At 35.1% G+C, this 23,195-nt stretch overlaps 1 protein-coding gene across 1 annotated transcript; it reads right to left on the reverse strand.

The window, feature by feature from the left end:
• Nucleotides 1-41: 41 nt before the first annotated feature.
• Nucleotides 42-16,039, reverse strand: LOC133321032 (potassium channel subfamily K member 1-like). The gene is made up of 5 exons (XM_061530136.1): nt 15,816-16,039; nt 5,970-6,110; nt 5,691-5,900; nt 5,411-5,614; nt 42-325 (listed from the first exon to the last, which is right to left on the reverse strand). Exons 1-5 carry the CDS (start codon nt 16,036-16,038, stop codon nt 42-44), a joined length of 1,062 nt encoding a protein of 353 aa, XP_061386120.1. The 5' UTR covers nt 16,039.
• Nucleotides 16,040-23,195: the final 7,156 nt, after the last annotated feature.

Consider the following 23,195-nt stretch of genomic DNA (forward strand, 5'->3'; position numbering starts at 1 on the left):
TTTTTTCCTGCTTCTTTCAGTTATCGTCAACTTTCTCTTACTTATGGCATACGTAAATCTCTGCTCTGTGATGACGAAGATGGTACCTCATCGGGACTGGGTGAATCATCACCACCATGTGGGCGAATACGTACAACGGCACGTCTTGTATCTTCGTTACGCTGCGGCATATACAGGCCAGACGGTCCAGAATAGCATGTTGTATTATTTCCTGCTAATCGTAACTTTTCAGTTTCGCCAAGTGTACTTTCGGTAAACAGTTGACCCAAATTCAATTGTGGAATATCATAAAATATTGTTAAGACCAGCATCATAGCAATGAGACCTGAAAGAAAAAAAAAAACATGAAAAATAATAAAATGTTTATCGTTTTTATGTTGAAATTTAATGAATAATAACAATTCGGCTCAACCGAACATCGAGCATTGTCGTCACAAGACAGAAACCCAAAAACACCCCGCTAGTACTTATTATACCCTTCACCAACTGTGGTACAGGGTATTATGTCTTTGTGCATATGTTTGTATCAGGCAAAAGGAATCGAGATAGACTCATGGTTCCTTTTGAAAATATGGAATCAGAAAATGATTCTATTTTCTGATACGATTTATGCAAGTCCGTCCGTCCGTGTATTTTTGTGAACAAAGTACAGGTCGCATTTGTGATCCGATTTGGATAAAATTTGACACATGTCACTTATTTGGCCCAAGGACGAACCGATTTTATGTAAATGGAGCAACATACTGCCAATATTACTCCGATTGAGGCAAAATTGTAAACAGAGTACTGAATTAGGTCCAGATTGGTGTAGGCGAAATTTTGTTGGAATCGGTTCAGATTTAGATAAGCTCCCATAAATAGTTTCGTCCGATTTTATTTAATTGTAGCACCGTAGAGTCAAATTTAGAACGATAGGTGCAAAATTTTGCACAGCGTACTGAATTAGGTCAACATTTACTTATGCGAAGTTTTGTTGGAATTGGTTTCGATTCAGATATATAGTTTCCTCAGATTTTGTGTAAATGGAGCACCATACGATTGATACAAAATTTTGCACAGCGTCCTGAAATTACTGCAGGTTGACGTCTGCGTTTAGATTTAAATATAGGTCACATATCGACGCCTCCGAACCATAGTATGCTAAGTCGACTTAGCATGTTTTAAAGTTCTTTACGTTTTTAGATACTACGGTCCTTAATTTAAATTCACTGAAATGTTGGTAATCATCGGCCAATCCAAACCAAAGGTTTAAGCAAAAATGTACTTAGCATGGCACGTACTATTGAATCGGTTGGAATCGGTTGAAGACGTTTCAGGTTTAAATATAGCTTCCATATATATATATATATGATTTCATCACAATGATGTACGAAGTAACGAATTTGTGTACAACGTACCAAATCGAACCTTGAATAACGTGTATTGGATTTTGTTTCGAGATAAATTTTGGGTAGCGCAGAGTGTTGCACCATACCAAATGGTGGATGCCACGGTTGGTCAAATACGTCTATTTATATAGATCCTATACATATTGACGTTCAATTGTTTTCATAAATTTCAGATTAGGATGTGTATGGGTTGTTTAAATTTATTTCAAATATCTATGTACGCAGTTAATATCGTCCGATTCCATTTCAATGGTCCTCCAAAGATTGTATGCCTAGTCTATCTAAAGGATATTGTACATATGAGCATCTCTAGTATGTACCCAAAGTAATCCTTACTGATTACTTTTTGGGTTGAACTTTTTTATCGAACGGAAGCACTGGTTGACGGGGTGGCGTAGGGGATATTAGATACCAAGCAACGGCTCTGATTGGCTTTAACATGGCGAAGTCCAGGCTTATCTTGGTCCCTCTTTCATCTCAATTGTGGGCACTGACCTCCCCGCGGTGCCACCTGGGGAGCTATTCTCATCACCCGATGAAATAGTGAGCTAATATGTGCCGCGAGTTCACCCATAAGAACTATAAAAAAATGTAGTATAGCTGCCATGAAACGAGACATGAAATTGGCTGCGGATTTATGGTTAACAGGAGAATAAAAGACCTCGTCTCCAGATTCACTCCAGTAGATGAGCGAATTGCTATAATCCGTATAAAAGCGAAGTTCTTTTACATCAGTCTAATTTGCGCCCATGCTCCGACCGAAGATAAAGATGAACAGACTAAAGACATATTTTACGAGCGCCTAGAAACAGCATATGACCGTTGCCCTGGCCATGACATTAAAATTCTGCTAGGAGATTTTAATGCAAAAATCGGAAAGGAAAATATCTTTGGCCCCACCGTCGGAAAATTCAGCCTTCATGAAGACAGCGGCATGAGGTTGATTGACTTCGCGGCAGCAAAAAACATGGTAGTTAGCAGCACCAGATTCAAGCATCTCGATATACCCAAGGCCACCTGGATCTCTCCTGATCATGTAACGAGAAATCAAATTGATCATGTTGTGATAGACGGAAGGCATTCATCCAGTGTTTTAGACGTCCGATCGATCCGAGGAGCGAATATCGATTCGGACCATTACCTTGTGGCAGCCAAGGTACGCACCCGTCTTAATGTTGCAGCAAAGGTGCGATCTAATACAACACGGAAACTCGACGTCGAAAAGCTGCAAACACAACAGGTAGCCGAGGCCTACTCCGCTCAACTTACCCATCTGCTTGAAGAAAGCACTTCTTGTCCCGATAATAGTATAGAATCACAATGGCAAAGAATTTCCCACTCCCTACAAACTGCAGCAAAAAGAACAATTGGGTACCAAAAACCACCACCAAGAAACCCATGGTACGATCAGGAGTGTCATAATGCTACTGATGTGAAAAACGCAGCGTATAGGGCAACCCTCAAGAGAGTAGCAACACGTAACGTGATGGAGAATTATCGGGAGAAAAGGAGAGAGGAGAAACGTGTTTTCAGAAAAAAGAAGAAAGAACAAGAAAAACGTGAGCGTGAGCAAATCGAGATGTACAGGAGTCAGAATGAAGTCCGGAAATTTTACCAACGAGTAAAGCACCAAACCGAAGGCTTGGGTGCAGGCACATCCTCCTGTAGAGATGAAGAAGGAAACCTGGTGACAGATACAGACAGCGTGTTGAGGATCTGGAAGGAGCATTTCGAAAAGCTTCTATTATCAAATAGTGGCGATGAAGAAGATATCCCAGAACCAATAAGAGATGATGGTATAGAGTGTATACCACCTAGCCAAGATGATGTCATAAAAGCAATTAATCGGCTCAAGAACAACAAAGCAGCAGGAGCCGATGGGTTACCAGCCGAACTATTCAAGACTGGTGGCCAGATGCTGGTCAGGAGCATGCACCAGTTGATTAGCACTATTTGGCTAGATGAATGCATGTCCAAAGATTGGAACCTCAGCATCCTGTGTCCCGTGCACAAAAAAGGAGACAAGACGATATGTGCCTACTATAGGGGAATAAGTCTCCTTCCCATCGCATAAAAAGTGCTATCCAATGTGCTGTGTGAACGATTGAAGCCAATGGTCAATGACATCATCGGACCATACCAATGTGGCTTCAGACCTGCCAAATCCACCATTGACCAGATTTTCACTCTGCGCCAAATCCTGGAAAAGACTCACGAAAAACACATCGACACATACCACCTATTCGTCGACTATAAAGCCGCATTCGACAGCCCTATGCGTTCAGAGGTGTTTAAAGCCATGTCTGCGTTCGGTATTCCTTGCAAAATTAATACGGCTCTGCAGGATAACTTTAAGTGGCACAAGGTCAGCAGTGAAAGTAGGAAAGGACCTATCGGAGCCCTTCAATACCGAACGAGGATTCAGACAAGGTGACAGTTTGTCGTGTGATCTTTTTAACATCCTACTGGAAAAGGTCATACGAGACGCAAATGTGAACAGAAATGGCATTCTGTACACCAAACATCACATGTTACTCGCCTCGCCGATGGCATTGATATAATGAATTACTTCAGTTTTGAAATTCGGAGAAGGATTGTGATGGCCAACAGATGCTACTATGGTCTAAGTAAGCAGTTTAGAAACAAGGCCACCTCCCGCCGGACCAAACTCACACTTCACAAAACGCTGATACTACCCGTGCTATTATATGGATCAGAGGCATGGGTACTTGCGCAAGAAGATGAGGCAGCTCTTGGGGTGTTTGAGAGAAAAATTCTCCGAAAGGTCTACGGACCGATCTGCGTCGACGGTGAATATCGGCGTCGAATGAACCACGAGCTTTACAATTTATACGCGGACATCGACATAGTCAGTCGTATTGAGCTGCAGCGACTACGGTGGCTAGGCCATGTTGTGCGGATGAATGAAAATGCCCCAGCTCAAAAGGCATATAAAAATGAGCCTACTGATGGTTCCCGTAGAAGAGGAAGGCCACGAATTAGATGGAAAGACCAAGTAGAAAACAACATCTTGGAACGTGGTCTTCCAAATTGGTGGACTTGCCCACAAGACCGACGCACTTGGAAATCTTTTTTAAGCTCGGCTTATGGAACAACCGTTCTGTAACAAGCCAGCTAAGTAAGTAAAGTAAGCACTGATTGACAGTTTGGTTGGAAACATCATTGCCAGTAAATGTTGGTAGACATTTGTGGAACATATACCATTAAACAGTGATAGCAGGTTAGTATTTCTGGTGTCAAGTTGTTTACAAGGTAACATTGGAAATCATTTCCGGTTTAGGTCCATTTATTTAATATATTTCCCAACAGTTTTTTTAAGGTACACTTTCCAAAATCTTTCGCTTTCCATTTATGATTGAAAATTTTATTCTCTATGGCGGAGGGTATAAAAAATAAGGCTTAACCAAATATCTTCTCGAATGAAAGTCGAAATTCAATTGGATTCAAACTTTGTTTGCTGTACAAAATGGGGCATTACCTGAAAAGAATTCGAAATATGCCAATTCATGTTTTGACTGCAGGGTCTATAACCTTCTGAATGTATAATACAATGTTTTCGTTAGCATGTGCACCGCCATTGTTTTCTTAATTTCAATGGGAAATGCAGTTCTTTGGGAAAATTTCGTTGGCGGAGTGTTTTTTAAATTTAAGTTTTTTTTCATAATAATAAAAAATACTTGTGATGGAACAGGTTCAAAGTCGATTTACTCATATTAAATATGTCTTCTAAACAATAACAAAATTTTGGTTATTTTGGCGCCCAACGTACATTTTTAAGTTTGATTCTATTTTGATGTTATCATTTACGTTTCACGCCAATTTTGCTGTAATAAGGAATTTTCTGGTTCATAATGTATAAAATTTCATTTAAAGTTCTGCATTTCTTCAATCATTTTGTCTTTCATCCGTTCTTCCATGATCTCATTTCGATTGACATACAAAATATTCTTCTACCTCTCCTTATCACGAAATTTCCATTTAATTGCATTACAAATACTTACCCAATACTAAATAGGCGGTAATTAACATTTTATATAACGAACGATTATCAATGGAAACACCATCACCGGGTATATAATCACCCAAGCCAATTGTCGTTAACGAGATGAAACAATAATAGAAGGCATCCAGTATACCCCATGTTGGTTCCAAATAACTGAAAACAGCAGTTGGTATGGCAAAGAATAACAATAGAACAATTATCACTGAAATGAGGGGAGAGCGGAGAGAAACGATAGTTAAAATAACACAAATCCTCCAAGTGTAACTCCTCCAACTTACCCACAATGGTCAAGTGCATAACACGAATATTAAACGGTTGATACAAATGACCTAATCTCGAATTTAATTTGCCCAATAGCCAATTAGCCGGTATTAACAATTTCTCAACCATGGCACTCAGCAGGACCAGTGTCAACGGTATACCAATTGCCGCATAAATCATGCAAAATATTTTACCCGTTTGACTGAGGGGTGTTACGTGACCATAACCTATGGGAATAAATGTTATTTTTGTATTGGAAAATTATGTATAAGTCTGTTGATCAATTTTCAGCTTACCAATTGTTGTTATAACAGTACTGGAGAAAAATAAGGCTTGGCCAAAACTCCAATTCATTTCATTAGTGGCATTGCGTAGCGGTGATATGCCACGATCATTGGCCGTAATGACAGCTTTAAGGAATTCCTCCAAATCATCATCTGCAAGAAACAAAATATAATCAATAATCGAGGATAAAAGAAATCATTAGAATATATATTCAAATATTTGACATTAGGTCTGCACGATATAATTTTAATAAGATGTTGGAATATCTTATATTTTGGATACATAAATAACCAGTAAGGAAAGTAGTAAAGTCGGACGGAGCTGACTATATGATACCCTTCACCACTTTGGGTATATTTAACAGATGAATCCTAAGAGACGTCGCATTTTTAAAGGACCATTAAAATGAAATTGGATCCATAAACATGTAATTCTGCAATTCATTACGCTGTGCCAAATTTCGTGCAAACCGAAAGATATTGAGGGACTTTGGTACAACATTTACCTTAAATGGGACGAAAATATATATAGAGCTATATATAAATCTGAACCAATTTTGACGAAACTTAACACACATTATTCTAGACCTAACTCATTACACTGTGCCAAATTTCGTGCTGATCGAACGATTATAAGGGAATTTTGTGCACCATTTACATTAAATCGGACGAAAATATATATGGAGCTATATCTAAATCTGAACCGATTTCCAGGAAACTTAACACACATGATTCTACGCCTAATTCATTACGCTGTGCCAAATTTCGTGCTAATCGAAAGATTTTAAGGGACTTTGGTGCACCATTTACATTAAATCGGACGGAAATATATATGGGAGTTATATCTAAATCTGAACCGATTTTCTGGAAACTTAACACACATCATTATAGACCTAATTCATTACGGTGTGCCAAATTTCGTGCAAATCGATAGATATATAGGCACTTTAGTGGACCATTTACATTAAATCGGACGAAAATATATACGGGAGCTATATCTAAATCTGAATCGATTTTCAGTAAACTTAACACACGCCATTTTAGACCTAATTAATTACGCTGTGCCAAATTTCGTGGAAATCGAGAGATATATAGGTACTTTTGTGCACCATTTACATTAAATCGGACGAATATATATATGGGAGCTATATCTAAATCTGAACAGATTTTTCCCAATTTCAATAGGGTTCGGCCTTGGGCCAAATAAGTGATTTATGCCAAATTTCATGCAAATCGGATCATAAATGCGACCTGTACTTTGTTCACAAAAATCCATAGACGGACAGACGGACGGACATGCGTAAATTTCAATAGGGTTCGTCCTTGGGCCAAATAAGTGATTTATGCCAAATTTCATGCAAATCGGATCATAAATGCGACCTGTACTTTGTTCACAAAAATCCATGGACGGACAGACGGACGGACATGCGTAAATCGACTCAGAAAGTGATTCTATGCTTATTCTCAAAAGGAACCATGTGTCTATCTCGTTTCCTTTTGCCTGTTACAAACATATGCACAAAGACATACTACCATGTACCACAGTGTGGTGAAGGGTATAAAAATCATAGTCGGAATTACTCAATCAAGCATTTAATAGCTTTTGGGTACTAATTCAGGCATCAGAATAATCGAAATGGAATCTATTTTAACTCTACCAGGGGGATTTCACTCCTGCTGGTAAAGTGACGGAATACGACTCCGACTCTTTTTGATGTCGCTTGAAACTGGATAAGCTTCTTTTTTAGGTTTTCTTAATTTTCTACTTTCTATTTTCAATGACGTGTTATAAATCGCTTTCACAATTCACTTAGAAATTTATACTTTTCGGAACAAATTAATTAATAACAGCTTATTTAAATTGTTGCCTCATCGTCAACCCCCTTCATCTGTGTAAAATTTCGTGAAGTTCGGTTTATAATTGTTGCCTATAGAGCGTCCAGAAAAACAGACAGAAATAAAGTTGTTGGTCCATTTCATTCTATAAATACCAGAACGATTGGGCCATAATTGTGGTCTGTATAGTGTTTACATTTATAATGGCCAAACGGACGGACGGGCACACTTGTCTAGATCGACTCAGCTAGTCGGAATATGATGATCGGCACACTTAAAGTTGGGTCTAGGATCAATATTTCGTGCTTTTACAAACACTTGCGGATACACATTGCTATAATACCCTGACAACATAGTTGTGTAGGGTATACATAGCCGTTATAAATTTCATATAAAAATTGAAAAAATTAAAATGGCCTTTTATTAACAACGAATTTGACTGTAATTTGATATTTTGTGCTATTATTGGGTAGCAAATCTTCCTACCAAAAATGATAATTTTTGATGCACTTTTAAGGGCAGTCCCCATATAACGGTTCCTCTAAATTTCGACATGTTCGGCGCTTTGTGAGCGTTTTTCAAACAAATCGACTTTAGTTTAGTATTTTGAATGCCGTAATATTAATATTGACTCAAGTTTTAGGGTAGGTCGTATATATAAAATCATTATGGCATTTCATAGTTAAACATAAACCATCGATTTCATGATATTATTTACTACCATGAAATGAAATATTTAATTATACCCTTCACCTTCACCCATATGTCTTTGTGCATATTTTTGTAACAGGCAAAAGGAATCGAGGTAGACCCATGGTTCCTTTTGAGAATAAGCATAGAATGATTTTCTGAGTCGATTTACGCATGTCCTCCTGCCGTCCTTGCATGTATTTTTGTGAACAAAGTTCGCATTTATGATCCGAATTTGATGAAATTTGGCACAGCTCACAAGGACGAACCCTATTGAAATTTTAAAAAACCGGTTCAGTTTTAGATATAGCTCCCATATATAGTTTCGTCCGATTTTATGTGAATGATGCATCAAACTCCCAATATTTGTCCGATTGGGACAAAATTTTGCACAGAGTACTGAATTAGGTCCAGACTTATGTTTGTGAAGTTTTGTTAAAATCGGTTCAGATTCAGATATAGCTCCCATATATAGTTTCGTTCGATTTTTTGTGAATGATACACCAAACTCCAAATATTTGTCCGAGTGAGACAGCGAATGCAATTGAGGAAAAAATTATGTGTGATAAGGTTTGTTGATATCGGTTCAGATTTTGTTTTCGGTCTCATATATATTTTCGTTCGATTTAATGTAAATGGTTTTACTCGATTTCATACAAATGGTACACCAAAGAATCCAAGTCTGCCCGTTTGACATGCAATTTTTCATTGATTTCAGAATGGTATATGTATGGGGTTTTTTTAATTGATTCAAATATCTATCTAGATTGCACATTTAATTTCGCCCGACTTCATCTAAATGGCCCTCCCAAGATTCTATGTCTGTTCTATCTACAGGATATTGTATATATTAACATCTCTTGTGTTTACCCAAAGTGGTGAAGGGTATCATATAGTCGGTCCCGTCCGACTTTTGAACTTTCCTAACTGGGTTTTTCTTATGTTTGATCCGAAATTTTGAATTCATATTTATAATCAGAGACCATAGCTCTAGAAAACGTGTTCAAAAATAATTTGATGACTATAATTTTTAAAAAATTTGACCTCCATGTTTGATTTACCATATTTAATTTAATAAGAATCCTCAAAACTCTAATATATGATATTTATTTATTTCATAAACCCACTGCTTTAATTATGGCCAAAAAATGGGATCTCTGGCTATAGTGCATTTGTTTGAGTAGTCTATTTCGAAATGGATAATAAATTTAACAATTATTTTACCACCAATGCCAATAAAGAATAAAATTCACGAGACTAGGGTTTCATTATAACAAATAATTTACTCAATAAGTATTTAAACAGTTGTCTCTACCTATAACTTTGTCTATATTTGCATTTCTTTTATATCCCATAATTATAATCCATTAAATAATCTATATAGAGAACTTTACTCAATCGGCATGATTTAGTATTTATTAAAAGTAGTAATAGTTTTATCGGGATTATTTTGAATACCATTGGATTGGAGTATTAGGAAAATTGTCATTTATTGTTTCATGTATTATAAGTTACTTTTATCACGTCAGAACTTTAATTATGCCATATGAGAACTGAATCGGACGAAATCATTGATTGGTCACTGGAATATTATTTAGTAGAATATTCTGCTTCCTCATTTGTATACCCACAGCCTTATGGCTAATGAGGGTATATACACTTTGATACGGCAAAAATGTGACTCATCGTTTTTTTTGTCCGTTACGGACAATTTGGAGCAACCTATTACCTTTGAACAACCTATTACCTTTATCAAGCCTAGATCAAGTCCGAAGATTGGACCCATTGGTCCACTCCTTCTGGTACCACTCCCGATTTGAACCAAACTGTATACAACCTATTATATTTTCCAAGCCTTCTGGTACAACAAAGGGTCAATATTTTATAAATTTGTAAATTTACATTTAAAGTTATTTGAATAACCGATTGGATCAACAAAAAAATCCAAAACCTCTTTGATAAAAATATATACCTCGTATAAAGCAAAAAGTAAAATCTGTCTGTAATTAATACAAAGGTCCCTCTCCGTTCGCGGTAAGTTTAAAAGCATAGCCTGTTTATACTCTTCACCACGCTGTAGTACAGGGTATTATATCATTGTGCATATGTTTGTAACCGCTATTAGACACATGGTTCCTTTTGAGAATATGCATAGAATCACATTCTAAGTCGATTTATGCATGTCCGTCCATCCGTCTGTCTGTCCATGTTAAATTGTAAACAAAGTACATGTCGCATTTATTACCCGACGGCCCAAGGACGAACCCTATTGAAATTTGGAAAAATTGGTTCAGATTTAGATATAGCTCCCATATATATTTTCGTTCGATTTAATGTAAATGGTGTACAAAGTCCCTATATATCATTCGATTTGCACAGCCTACTGAATTATGTCTAGAATGATGTGTGCTAAGTTTCGTAAAAATCGGTTCAGATTTAGATATAGCTCCCATATATTTTATTTTCAGGAAAACATCATACAATAGCTCTTATATAACATACCGCCTGAAATATTTGTCATTAACAGATCTCGTTATGCCGATCCCGATATTCCCCTTCGATCTAATACGAATACAGTTTACACCATCTCACCTTTTACTTGTGTATATTTCTCTAAAAACTTATTTCTCAAGGCGGTTATGGCAGCACGCTCTTGCAACTCCACAGGATGTTCTATATTTCGAAATAGAATAGCACCCATTGCTAAAAATCCAATATAAAATAAAACGAACGTTACAAAAAGTATTCGTTGCTTTCGATATTGTGGCGGACAACAATCATTCGATAAACCGGGCATTAGATGTGCCGTTGTACCGTCATCCGAATCTTGATATGTTGGACGTATTAAACATATTGAACCGATACTGACACCGTTATTTAAACTTATATTTGATTTTTTACGATAATTATGAGATGTTGTTGCTGTTGTTGTCGATTTTTTATAAATACTTGGATCCGACATCGATATTAAACGATCAATTGGCGGCGGGGCTAATGTATGCGTTTGATATTCAATTTGGCCATTATCATAGCCTTCTAAATTGTCGTAACCTTCTTTAAGTGGCATTTTTTGGTATTTTTATGTTTTATTTAATTTTGTAATATTTTTGTACTTTCAACAAATATTTTTTTATTTGTATTAAATTTTTTTTTGTTTAAAACCGTCTTAATTTTTTTCACAGAGCTATATACACCCTTCCATGTCTACGATCAGACTAAAATACCAATTCAAATTTCAGCTTGTCTGTTATCTGTTGTTTATTTATTCGTCGGTTTTTTGTTGAGTTCTGTTTTGGTATTCATATTTTTTTCACTCATTACGTTACTGTATTATCTCATATTTCGTTTTCGTTTGCATTTTTTGTCATTTTTTTCTGTTACGCCTGATGAAGAAGTATCATTCCATTTGAGCAGCCAATGGTGTTGCCATTTTCTTTCCAAAATAAGAAAATGGTCGGTTTCCAAAACAGGAAAATTATCGGATTTTATTTCTTAGACAAATAGCCCTTTAGAGGGCTCCAGGAAATAAAATATCTTTAATCTTTACGTCATTCTAGACTCAATACAATATACTTCGTTCACCATTTACATAAAATCGAACGGAAATATTTATATAGGGGAGCTGCGTCTAAATCGGAATTGTTTTCGAAAAAAAACATTATACATCTCATGACATTCATAATTTTGTAACCACAACAACTTGCTCAACCAGGGCTTTGATTTTTTCTATAGGAGATATTCGAGATTATCCCACCTAAAAAAAAAACACCCTCCAATAGGGAACTCGATTTTATTCGCTTAGATTTTTTTCTGCTTATCTGGAGATTCGTTTCCGAATAACTAGAGCTTTGACATTTTTTCTATAGATAAAACTCTCTATAGAAAATAACAGCGATCTCCGCTTTGATTCTTTTTCTATAGAAAAAAGTCTTTGCCCAAGTGGAGCTTTGAATTCTTTCTATAGAATAAAGTCTCCGTTTAAGTGGTGCTTGAATCTCAGATTTTGTTTTTTATAGAAAAATGTCTCCGTCCAACTGGGGTCTATGAATTTTCCTGTAAAAAGTCTTTGCCTAATTAGGGCTTTAATATTTTTCTATACAAAAAGATTAAAAAAAGCCCCAGAATCATTTTCTATAGAATAAAAGTCTCCCTCCAACTGGGGCTTTGATTTTTTTTTTTTGATAAATGGCTTAGCAAGGGCTTAGAATTTTGTTCTATAGGGAAAAACTGAAGCTTAGAATTTTTTCCATAGAAAAAAGTCTCCGCCCAACTAGGGCTTTCGATGTATTTTTGTAGAAAAAAGTCTCTGACAAACTGGGACTTTGTATTGTTTCTATTGAAAAATTAACCCTTATAAGGGCCTTGGATTATTTTCTATTATTTGATTTTTTATAAAGAAAAAAGTCTCCGCCCAACTGGGACTTTGAATTTTTTTACAGAAAAAATCGCTCACGCTTAACAAGCGCTTTTTACTATAGAAAAACTGGAGCTTTGCATTTCTTCCGCCCAACCAACTGTTTCTATAGAAAAATCAACGCTTTGGATTTTTTTCTAAAGAAAAATGTCTCCGTTCATCTTGGACTTTGCATTATTTTCTATAGAAAAATGTATCCGTCCAACTGGGGCTTTATTTTTTTTCTGTAGAAAAATATATTTGACCAAGGGGGGCTTTGATTTTTTATAGAAAAAAGTCTCCGCCGAACATGGCCCATCTGGGGGCCTTTGAATTTTTTTTCTACAGACAAAAATATCCGCCCAACTGGGACTTTGAATTTATAATATAAAAAGTCTCCGCCCACTTGGGGCTTTGGATTTTTTATAGGGGAAAACGGCGCCCAAATAGGTCGTTGAATTTTGTTATAAAAAAGTGTCAGAAAAAAGTACCCAAATGATTTTTTCTGTAGAAAAACACAGAAGCCAACTGGCACACAAATGGGAGATTTCGATCTGGAGATTTGAATTTTTTCTATAGAAAAAGAACACCAGCCCATTTTTATACCCTTCACCACACTGTGTTACAGGGTATTATGTCTTTGTGCATATGTTTGTAACAGGCAAAAATAATCGAGATAGACCCATAATTCCTTTTGAGAATATCCATAGAATCACTTTCTAAGTCGATTTATGCATGTCCGTCCGTCTGTCCATGTTAAATTGTAAAAAAAGTACAGGTCGAATTTATGATCCGAATTAGATGAAATTTGGCATAGCTCATTTCTTTGGCCCAAGGATAAACCTATTGAAATTGGGAAAAATCGGTTCAGATTTAGATATAGCTCCCATATATATTTTTGTACGATTTAAGGTAAATGGTGTACCAAAGTCCGTATTTATCTTTCGATTTGCAAGAAATTTGGCACAGCGTACAAAGTGTGCAAAGTTTCGTGAAAATCGGTTCAGGTTTAGATATAGCTCCCATATATATCTTCGTCCGATTTAAGGTAAATTGGATACCAAAGTCCCTATATATATTTCGATTTGCACAAATTTTGGCATTCAGGAAAATCAGTTCAGATTTATATATATATATATATCCCATACATATTTTCATCCGATTTAAGGTAATTGGTGCAACAAAGACCCTATATATCTTTCGATGTGCACGAAATTTGGCACAGCGTACTGAATTGCGTCTATAATAATGTGGGCTAAGTTTCATGAAAATCGGTTCAGATTTAGATATAGCTCCAATATATATTTTCGTCCAATTTAAGGTAAATGGTGCACCTAACTCCCTATATATCTTTCGATTTGCACGAAATTTGGCACGGCGTACTGAATTCAGTCTAGACTGATGTGTACAAAGTTTTGTAAAAATAGGTTCAGATTTAGATATAGCTCCCATATATATTTTCGTCCGATATAAGGTAAATGGTGCACCTAAGTCCCTATATATCTTCCGATTTAATCGAAATTTGGCACAGCGTACTGAATTCAGCCTAGACTGATGTGTGCAAAGTTTTGTAAAAATCGGTTCAGATTTAGATATAGCTCCCATATATAATTTCGTCCGATTTTAGGTAAATGGTGCACCAAACTTTTAATGTTTGTCCGATTGACGCGAAAGTTTGCACAACGTATCAACTTGAGACTAGAATGACGTTATTACGTTTTGTTGAAATTGGTGCATATATACTTCGAACGGGTGCTTTATTGAGATTAAATTTTGAACAGTGTATCAAGTACACGAATAGCGTGTATCAAGTGTTACATAAATTTGTCTTATTATACGCAAACAATTCTAAATCTGCCCGAATGAAATGAAACTTATCGTAGGTTTCAGAATATATGTACGGATTGGTGTTAGCCGTTTCACATATTGATAAAGACCACATATTTGAGTTCGTTCAATTTCATGTCAATATGCCTTCGACATCTATTAGAATATACCAAAGTGGTGAAGGGTATCATAATTTTTTCTATAGAAAAAGAACACAGGCTCATTTTTTCTTAAAGGAAAAATCACCAGACTGACTGCAGATTTATTTATTTTATTTTTTCAAAATTTTCTCGTAGGGCTTCCTATCTTTAAAATATATGAAATATGTTTCTATACCATTTTGGTAGAAACATATTTATTTTTCGATGGCAACCCTAGCTTTCTTCCCTCATCAATCTTAGCATAGCTTACAATTTAATTTTTTTTCAGAATATTTGCTTCTGATGCAGCTAAGAATGAATCTGATTGTATCATATTCTTATATTGTTATTGTTGTCTTGCCATTGTTGTTGTGTTTATTGTTTATATTCCAAAAAAATAAATAAAAGAAGCAAATCAGCTATTTTTTGTCCCGTTTAGACATATGACTAATTATGTAACGTTTAAAAATTTAGACAACTATAGGACGGCGAACACAAGTCTATGGGGGTACATTCAAATTGCATGTACATTACAAAGAATATGAATTACACAAGACTGTATGTATGGTTTGTATGTCTGTACAAATTTACAGGCATGCGACATGATCATTTTCTTTAGAGAAATTTCTACTGATAAGCATTAGAATAAGAATAATAAGAATAAGATAAGATTGCTTAGAAATGAGGAAATCGAATTCTCACGCTACAGCCACCAGTAACAATAGAACAAAAACAATTGTTAACTAGTGGAACCCTGATATTTTTAGATGTAGATGGAATAAAGTCGGCATTGACATTTTCACTCCCTTGAGGTGAGAAATTTTCTTTAAAAAGTTTAAGTCTGTCTTTATTTTTATAGAAAAAATCTGTGTTTAATTTTTTTTAATTTTTAAATTCTTATGGAAAACAATTATATACAATATACATTTCAATAAAATTTAACATCCAATAACAAATCACTTTCGAACTTACCATTTAAACACGCATGTTTATCCAGAAATTGATTTCGAAATGTTTCCACTCGTTGCGAAATCACATCAATTTTTGGCGCTTCAATGGCTGAGAACATCGCTGCACCCAAGACCAAAAACAAAACATAACCGCCGCATAAAAAGCAAAACCGACATCTTCCGCTTTTGTTGGCGGACGTGGCTGATGAATTTTTCGAGCTAATCGGAAATGCTCCTAAAAGCATGCTGCAAATAAAAAGTGAAAAATTAAAAAATATATATTAAAAAATTGTTCTTGTTTGTCCTCGAAACACCATACAGCACAGGTTGTTGGTATTGAATTATTTTTAGCCATGCATAGCTGCAATATGTTTTTGACAAGTAATATTAAAACAAACAGTAACAATAACAACAACAACAAGTAAAGAAACCATATAGACGAGTATGTACACGTGTGTGCATTTGATGTCAATATAATAGTGATTGTATTTATTTAATAAATATATCAAGTGAAGATGTGGTGAAAGCTGTTTTACTGGGTCATACACATGGCACTCTTGGTTGAAGGATTTTTAAATTATTGAAAGATAACATTTAATATCAAATGGAATTGAGTTTTCTATAGAAAAATAAACAAGTGAAAAAGCGTTAAGTGGACCTATACCGACATTTCTAAAAACGGATGATGTAACCATAATGTACACCAAATACAAATTTCAGCTTATGGCTAATGGCCTCATCGAAATATTGGTTCTAGACCCCATGTTTCTTTGGACCAAATCCGTTTCCGTAAATTTTAATTTCATCCAAACTTTGTCTACCTTATTATTTCTTCCACACTTAGTTCAAGTTCGAAGATGGGGAATATCGATCCACTCTTTCTGGTACGTCCAACACAGGGTCTAGGCCTAGGCCTAAATGCGCGGAACAAATCGGATAACTATTTCAATATAAACCAGTAAGGAAAGTAGTAAAGTCGGACGGGCCGACTATATGATACCCTTCACCACTATGGGTATATTAAAGAGGACCATTAACATGAAATTGGATGAAATAAAATATGTAATACTTATCTAAATGTGAATCGACTAAGATCAATCAATAAACATGTCATTTGTTTGTTACGGTATTCTATGCTAAATTTTGTACGACGTGCAATTTCATGTCAATCTGAAAACATGAGGAGTTTAATGCACCCTTTACTTACAGTACGTTTACATTTAACCGGATTTCGTTAACCCAGCGGGTTTCAATTGTCAATTCCATTGTATATATGTCATATAAATCCTCATAAAGTGGGTTAACCCGGTAAAAAGTTCTAATGTAAATGTCGTTTTAAAATCGGACGAAAATATATATGGAAGCTATATTTCTTGTTAGGTTATACTAATTTCAGTACGTTTTGTTCCTATCAGCCACATATTGATTCCTTGGTGCGTCAATTACTTAAAATCAATCGATAATATATAAGGGAGCTATATCGAAATCTGGACCAATTTTCACGAAACTTTGCAAACATCACTCTAGGCTCAATTCAGTACGTCGTGCCAAATTTCGTGCAAATCGAAAGATATATAGGGACTTTGATGTACCAATTACATAAAATCGGATGAAACTATATATGGGAGCTATATCTAAATCTGGACTGGTTTTCACGAAACTTGGCAGACGCCACTTTAGGCTCAATTCGGTACGCTATGCCAAATTTCGTGCAAATTGAAAGATACATAGGGACTTTGGTGCACCATTTACATAAAATCGGACGAAATATATCGAAATCTGAATCGATTTTCACGAAACTTGGCAGACATCACTCTAAGCTCAATTCAGTACGTTATGCCAAATTTCGTGCAAATCGAACGATATATAGGGACTTTGGTGTCCCATTTACCTTAAATCAGACGAAAATATATATGGGAGCTACATCTAAATCTCAACCGATTTTTCCCAAAAAAGTGATTCTATGCATATTCTCAAAAGGAACCATGGGTCTATCTCGATTATCCCTGTACCACAGTGTAATGAAGGGTATAAAAAGGGGGTTAATAATTTTTGGTGGGGGAATTGGGGGATACCCATATATGGGAGCTATGCCTAAACGTGGACCGATAAAGCCCATCATATATATATATATATATATATATATATTAGCGGGACCCGTGGCGCAATTTTTACTTCCTGGTAATTTAAGATTGGATTTGTACTTATCTGAGTATCATAAATACTTTTATGGACAGATTTATTCAAGATATTCTAATATGTTCATAATATTAGTTTAGAGCGGAATTTTGGAAATTTATTTTGCCTATCTTACTTCCATGGGATGGCATGGCGGACTGCGAAAATTTCTGCAAAGTCAATTCTGCAATTTTTGTGTCCAACCAAAAGCGTTTCTTTATTCTATGTAAAGATAAATTATATTAACCCTTTGAGCCCTGATTTTTTTTCCGTAATCATAGAACAATTTTCTGTTCACAGATTTAATGCATCTATCGTAGATAGGATATGGACAAAATTTGAGATCGCTACATCCTTGCATTCGGTAGATACAGTACATTCTTTCTGAAAAATGAAAGCCCAATATCAAGAAAACCAAATGAAAAATCGACGAAAAATCATTTTAAATTATTCTCTATATTCATTTTTACAAGAATCAAAAATAATTCTGATAACAGAATTTGTACATTTCGAATGCGAAGCGATTTAAATAATTTGGACTGTATACACAAATTAGTACTGTACACATTTTTGCCCTCTTCTCTACATTGAAAAGCTCATAACTTTACCAAAAATTTGAATTTTTTTGATTTTTCTTTTGATATGTGTCGTCGATAATCAAGTCTTGACGTATGAAATACAAAGAATATATGGGAAATTACAAAATTCTTTTAAAATTCCATTAAAAAAATTTTGAAAAAATTTTTTGCGAGCACATTTATGATTTTTGGTACATAGGTTAAGAAAAATATGCTGATTCGAAATCTGTTCGCGTTCACAAATTCGGATGCTGCGCACAAAAGTTATAGCGGTTTTAAATCTTGTATTTCAAATATAAATTAAATGGATTCCTATCCGTTGTAATTCGCGAATTTCTTCACAAATGCTTAAACACCATTGTTTTCTTTGCATACTAGTCAAATCACACTGAAATACGGTTTAATAGTCGCGAAAAACAAATAGAAAGATGAAGATATCGGAAAATAAAATAAATTAATTTTTGAATTAAAACAAATTTTTTTTTGAATTTTCGATTTTTTTAGTATGGTTAAGAGGATACGATTTTGCCTTAATCTTCTAAAATATACGACGCTTTCTTCTGCAAATTCTTTTAGATGATTGTTAAATATCGGCAGATTCATCTGATAAGCGTTTCGACGTCATTAATGGCTAAATATATTGCACTTACAATACATAAAAATGATCAATATTGAAAAGCTTGCAATTCGCGAATTAGTTGAAATCAGTTGATGCGCATGCGATTTTCGTATAAACCGAATCAATGTCTTTCAATAATTATTAATTTTTCGATGTTTAATTTAGCGGTCAAAGTGTGCCACTCGATGCACTTTACTATGCAAAAACCCTAAAAATGGCTAAAAATCACGCAACGTGCATACGATTTTTATGCGCATCCGATTTTAGTAATCTCCTATGAAAATACGCAAACGGACACCTATTTTAAAAGGATCGGTTAAGAACCGCGGATGTGCCTCCACAATCAATTTTTGATAAAATACGCATATTATTCGCGTATCGATGTATTTTTGACCTATTTCCACACAGATTCGCGAATTTGACAATACAAGCATAAATGCATGTAAAATTAATTCGAAGAAAACCGCGATTTTTTACGCGAATTTGTCAAAATAAGTTTTTGCAGTTTTTTCCACATTCAAGGTACTTATATCCGCCGTTTTATTGGACGGAATTGAACATGGATGGGCTCATTCGATCCGGCACGTAAAAAAACTAAAATCACGCGGGGTTCCACGGAATTTGAATGGACTTTCTTAATTTTAGACTCAAAAAATATGTTTTTTATAAAAATTTACGCACCAAATTTTCGTCTTTGGAACCCAATTGCAAAGAAGCTACAGTGAGCACATTCATGAGATATACACTAAACGAAGCAGAATCACGAGTTCTACGATCCTATAATTAGTTTATTCTATTATCTGGATGCGCATCCTAATTATAAGAAAAATTCAAAAAACACCGAAAATCCGGCTTCAAAATGTCAGCATCCATTTTGGGTGGATGCAGTGATTATATCGAAAAATCATACATTAGAACCATATTGTCCATGGGGTATTCTGCAACTTAGTCACTGATCACATGTGCGTGCGTTGTGTAGTTTAGCCACAAATCGGGAACGAACACAAAAAAACTCGTTGGCTTCAACACATTTTCACCCATTTTTTTACATTACCACCATCACAGCTTCCACGCAACTTATTATTTATTACCAATATTTCAAGATTTTGACAAGCACACTTCATTTTATAGAATTGAATTTAAATTATATGCAATATGTTCATATTTCGCGAGTTATAACCTTGCAAACCTCAGCTTCAAGGAATTTAAAAGATTTTTGTAATTTCCCATATATCTACTAGCTACATATGAAATATAACCTCTAAAACATTTTGTTGCCTGTGGGCAACATTGGGCCACAAAGTGTTAATAATTGGGAGTAAGTTCTCCCCATTGTTTCACTCCAATTCTTATAGGGATAATGCGTATATGTAACCAATTTACTCAGGCAAATTTTGAAGTGGAAATCTGTAACCCTTTTTAAGATATAACCCTTTTTAAGATATAAGCATTAATAGATATAAGCCTCGGGTTTTTATACAGAAAAATTCAAAGCCCAAGTTGGCCTGGGTGTTTTACTATATTTAAAGCCTCGCGCTTTGTGCTTGGCGCTTTGCAAACAAACCCCTAACCCCACATGAGCACTGCTTTTTTTCTTAGCAAAAAATTTCAAACCCCAGATGGGCGCTGTTTTTTGTTCTATTAAAAATTAAACTTCGTTGCGTGGTTTTTTATATATATAAAAGGTTTTTTTGAATGAAAAAAAAAGAACAAAAGCCCCTGTTGATCGGATTTTATAGAAACAAGTAAAAAATTGATACTTGCGCATTCAAACTTTATAAAATCGATCCATAGCCTTATATAATCTACTAAGACAATATTTATCCTACGTATATAGAGATGAATAAAGTTCAAAAGTTGGACGGACCGACTACCACTTTAGACATATAGACGTGATTATCTCATGATCCTTTGTGTAAGGTACAACATACGTCCTTCTCTAAAAATTTTAGTCGCATAGATACAACAATCAAATCATACATATGTTGCATAGCAAAATCTTGTCTAAATCGGATAAACATTAGAAGTTTGGTGCACCATTTATATTAAATCGGACGAAAATATATATGGGAGCACCGATTTTCACGAAATAAAGCTTAACACACACCATTCGAGACTTCATTCACTAAGCTATATCAAATTTCATACAAATCGAAAGATATATAGGGGCCTGGTACACTATTTACATAAAGTCGGCCAACAATATATATGGGAGCTATATATAAATCTGAACCGATTTTCAAGAAACTTAACACACATCATTCTAGTCCTAATTCATTACGCTGTGTCAAATTTCGTACAAATCGAAAAATATATAGAAACTTTGGTGCACCATTTATATTAAATCGAACGAGAATATATATAAGAGCTATATCTAAATTTTGACCGATTTTCACGAAACTTAACACACATTATTCTAGACTTTATTCAGTACGCAATGGCAAATTTCGTGCAAATCGAAAGAAATATAAGGACTTTGATACACCATTTACTTTAAATCGGACGAAGATATATATGAGAACATCTAAATCTGAACCGGTTTTTATGAAACTTAAGATACATCATTCTATTTACATGACATCGGATGAAACTATATATTTATATATTTAACTCTGGACCGATTTTCACGAATCTTGGCAGACATCACTCTAAACTCAATTCAGTACGTTATACCAAATTTCGTGCAATTCGAAAGATATATAAGTACTTTGGTCACCATTTACATAAAATCGGACGAAACTATATATGGGAGCAATATCTAAATCTGGAATCGACTTTCCCAATTTCAATAGGGTTCGTCCCTGGGCCATATAAGCGACCTATGCCAAATTTCATCCAATTCGGATCATAAATGTGACCTGCACTTTGTTTACAATTTAACATGGACAGACAGACAGACCGACCGACAATCATAAATCGACTTATAAAGTGAGCGTTTCCTTATGCCTGTTATAAACATATGCACAAAAACATAATACCCTGTGCCACAGTGTGGTGAAGGGTATAAATGCAGCTATACCAAAATGTGGACAACATTCGTAAAATGGGATGAGACCTTTAAAAGGGGGTTAGGTGAAATAGATGGAATATAAATTTGCCATGTAAAGATCATGTTCACCCTCTAAGAAATAGAGAATACCACATTATCGCCCCTATGATTGATAAATGTGGCTAATACCTTTAGAATATCGGAAGGTCAATACTTTGGTATTGGTCGTCCGATATATGTATATCATTTGAAATAGAAGTAGTAGTAATATATAGCCAATTTTCAAAGCTCTATCATAATATTCCGGTCTCTGTCCTGACTTCAGCAGACAGACATATAATTCTATTATTATATTATATAGAGGTATATAAATGGAACGGAATGACAAATGTAATTCACACTACATCTCATGAAAGCCCCTGGAGAGTGTAGGTTTTATTTTAAAACCCAATTGTAAGTTCCATCTCGACGATTTTCTATATATATTTCAATGCCCCCTGATTTATTTTCAAAATGTAGAATCATAATCCAGAAGATTAAAAAAAATTGAAATTTTGGCTGCATAAAAGCTTTAAATGAGCCAAGGGTTTTCTAGTTAAAAATTAAATACCCAAGTTAGACCGAGTGTTTCCCCATAATGATAAATAATGTTTTTTTGGTTTTATATAGAAAATAAATTTGAAGCCAATATTGTATGTCTATGTCACTCTATGAGCACACTTTTACACACATTATTAATGTATATATGTAAGTGTATTTGAGTTTGCGTATCCACACAAGTTATGACGTCAAGAGGTTTGAACTTTGGAACACTTTACGTGTTGGGAACAAAAAAAGTTTTAGTTGTGCTTCTTTTGTTTTTGTTGTTTTCCTTTCTCATTGTTGCTGGGACACCAACAATGCAGCCAAGCAACAAACAAAAAACTAATACTTTTACTTTTTAACTTGAACTAAAAAATGAAAAAGAAAAACTGACAAAAATATGTGGCAATATATTACAGGGTTTGCAATTTGGCCTTAAGAGCCAATGTTGTTCGG

The sequence above is a fragment of the Musca vetustissima genome, unplaced genomic scaffold, assembly GCF_032173495.1.
Source record: "Musca vetustissima isolate MV318-11 ecotype Yass unplaced genomic scaffold, APGP_CSIRO_Mvet_v1 utg3598, whole genome shotgun sequence".
Classification (NCBI taxonomy): Eukaryota; Metazoa; Arthropoda; class Insecta; order Diptera; family Muscidae; genus Musca; species Musca vetustissima.

Bases quoted from the DNA above. Each gene is read 5' to 3' on its own strand.
- LOC133321032 (XM_061530136.1), bottom strand. From the start codon at position 16,038: ATGCTTTTAGGAGCATTTCCGATTAGCTCGAAAAATTCATCAGCCACG. The intron at 6,111-15,815 runs GTAAGTTCGAAA...TGTTTCTTGCAG, and splicing joins TAAACATGCGTGTTTAAATG to ATGATGATTTGGAGGAATTC. The intron at 5,615-5,690 runs GTAAGTTGGAGG...CCCTCATTTCAG, and splicing joins TATGCACTTGACCATTGTGG to TGATAATTGTTCTATTGTTA.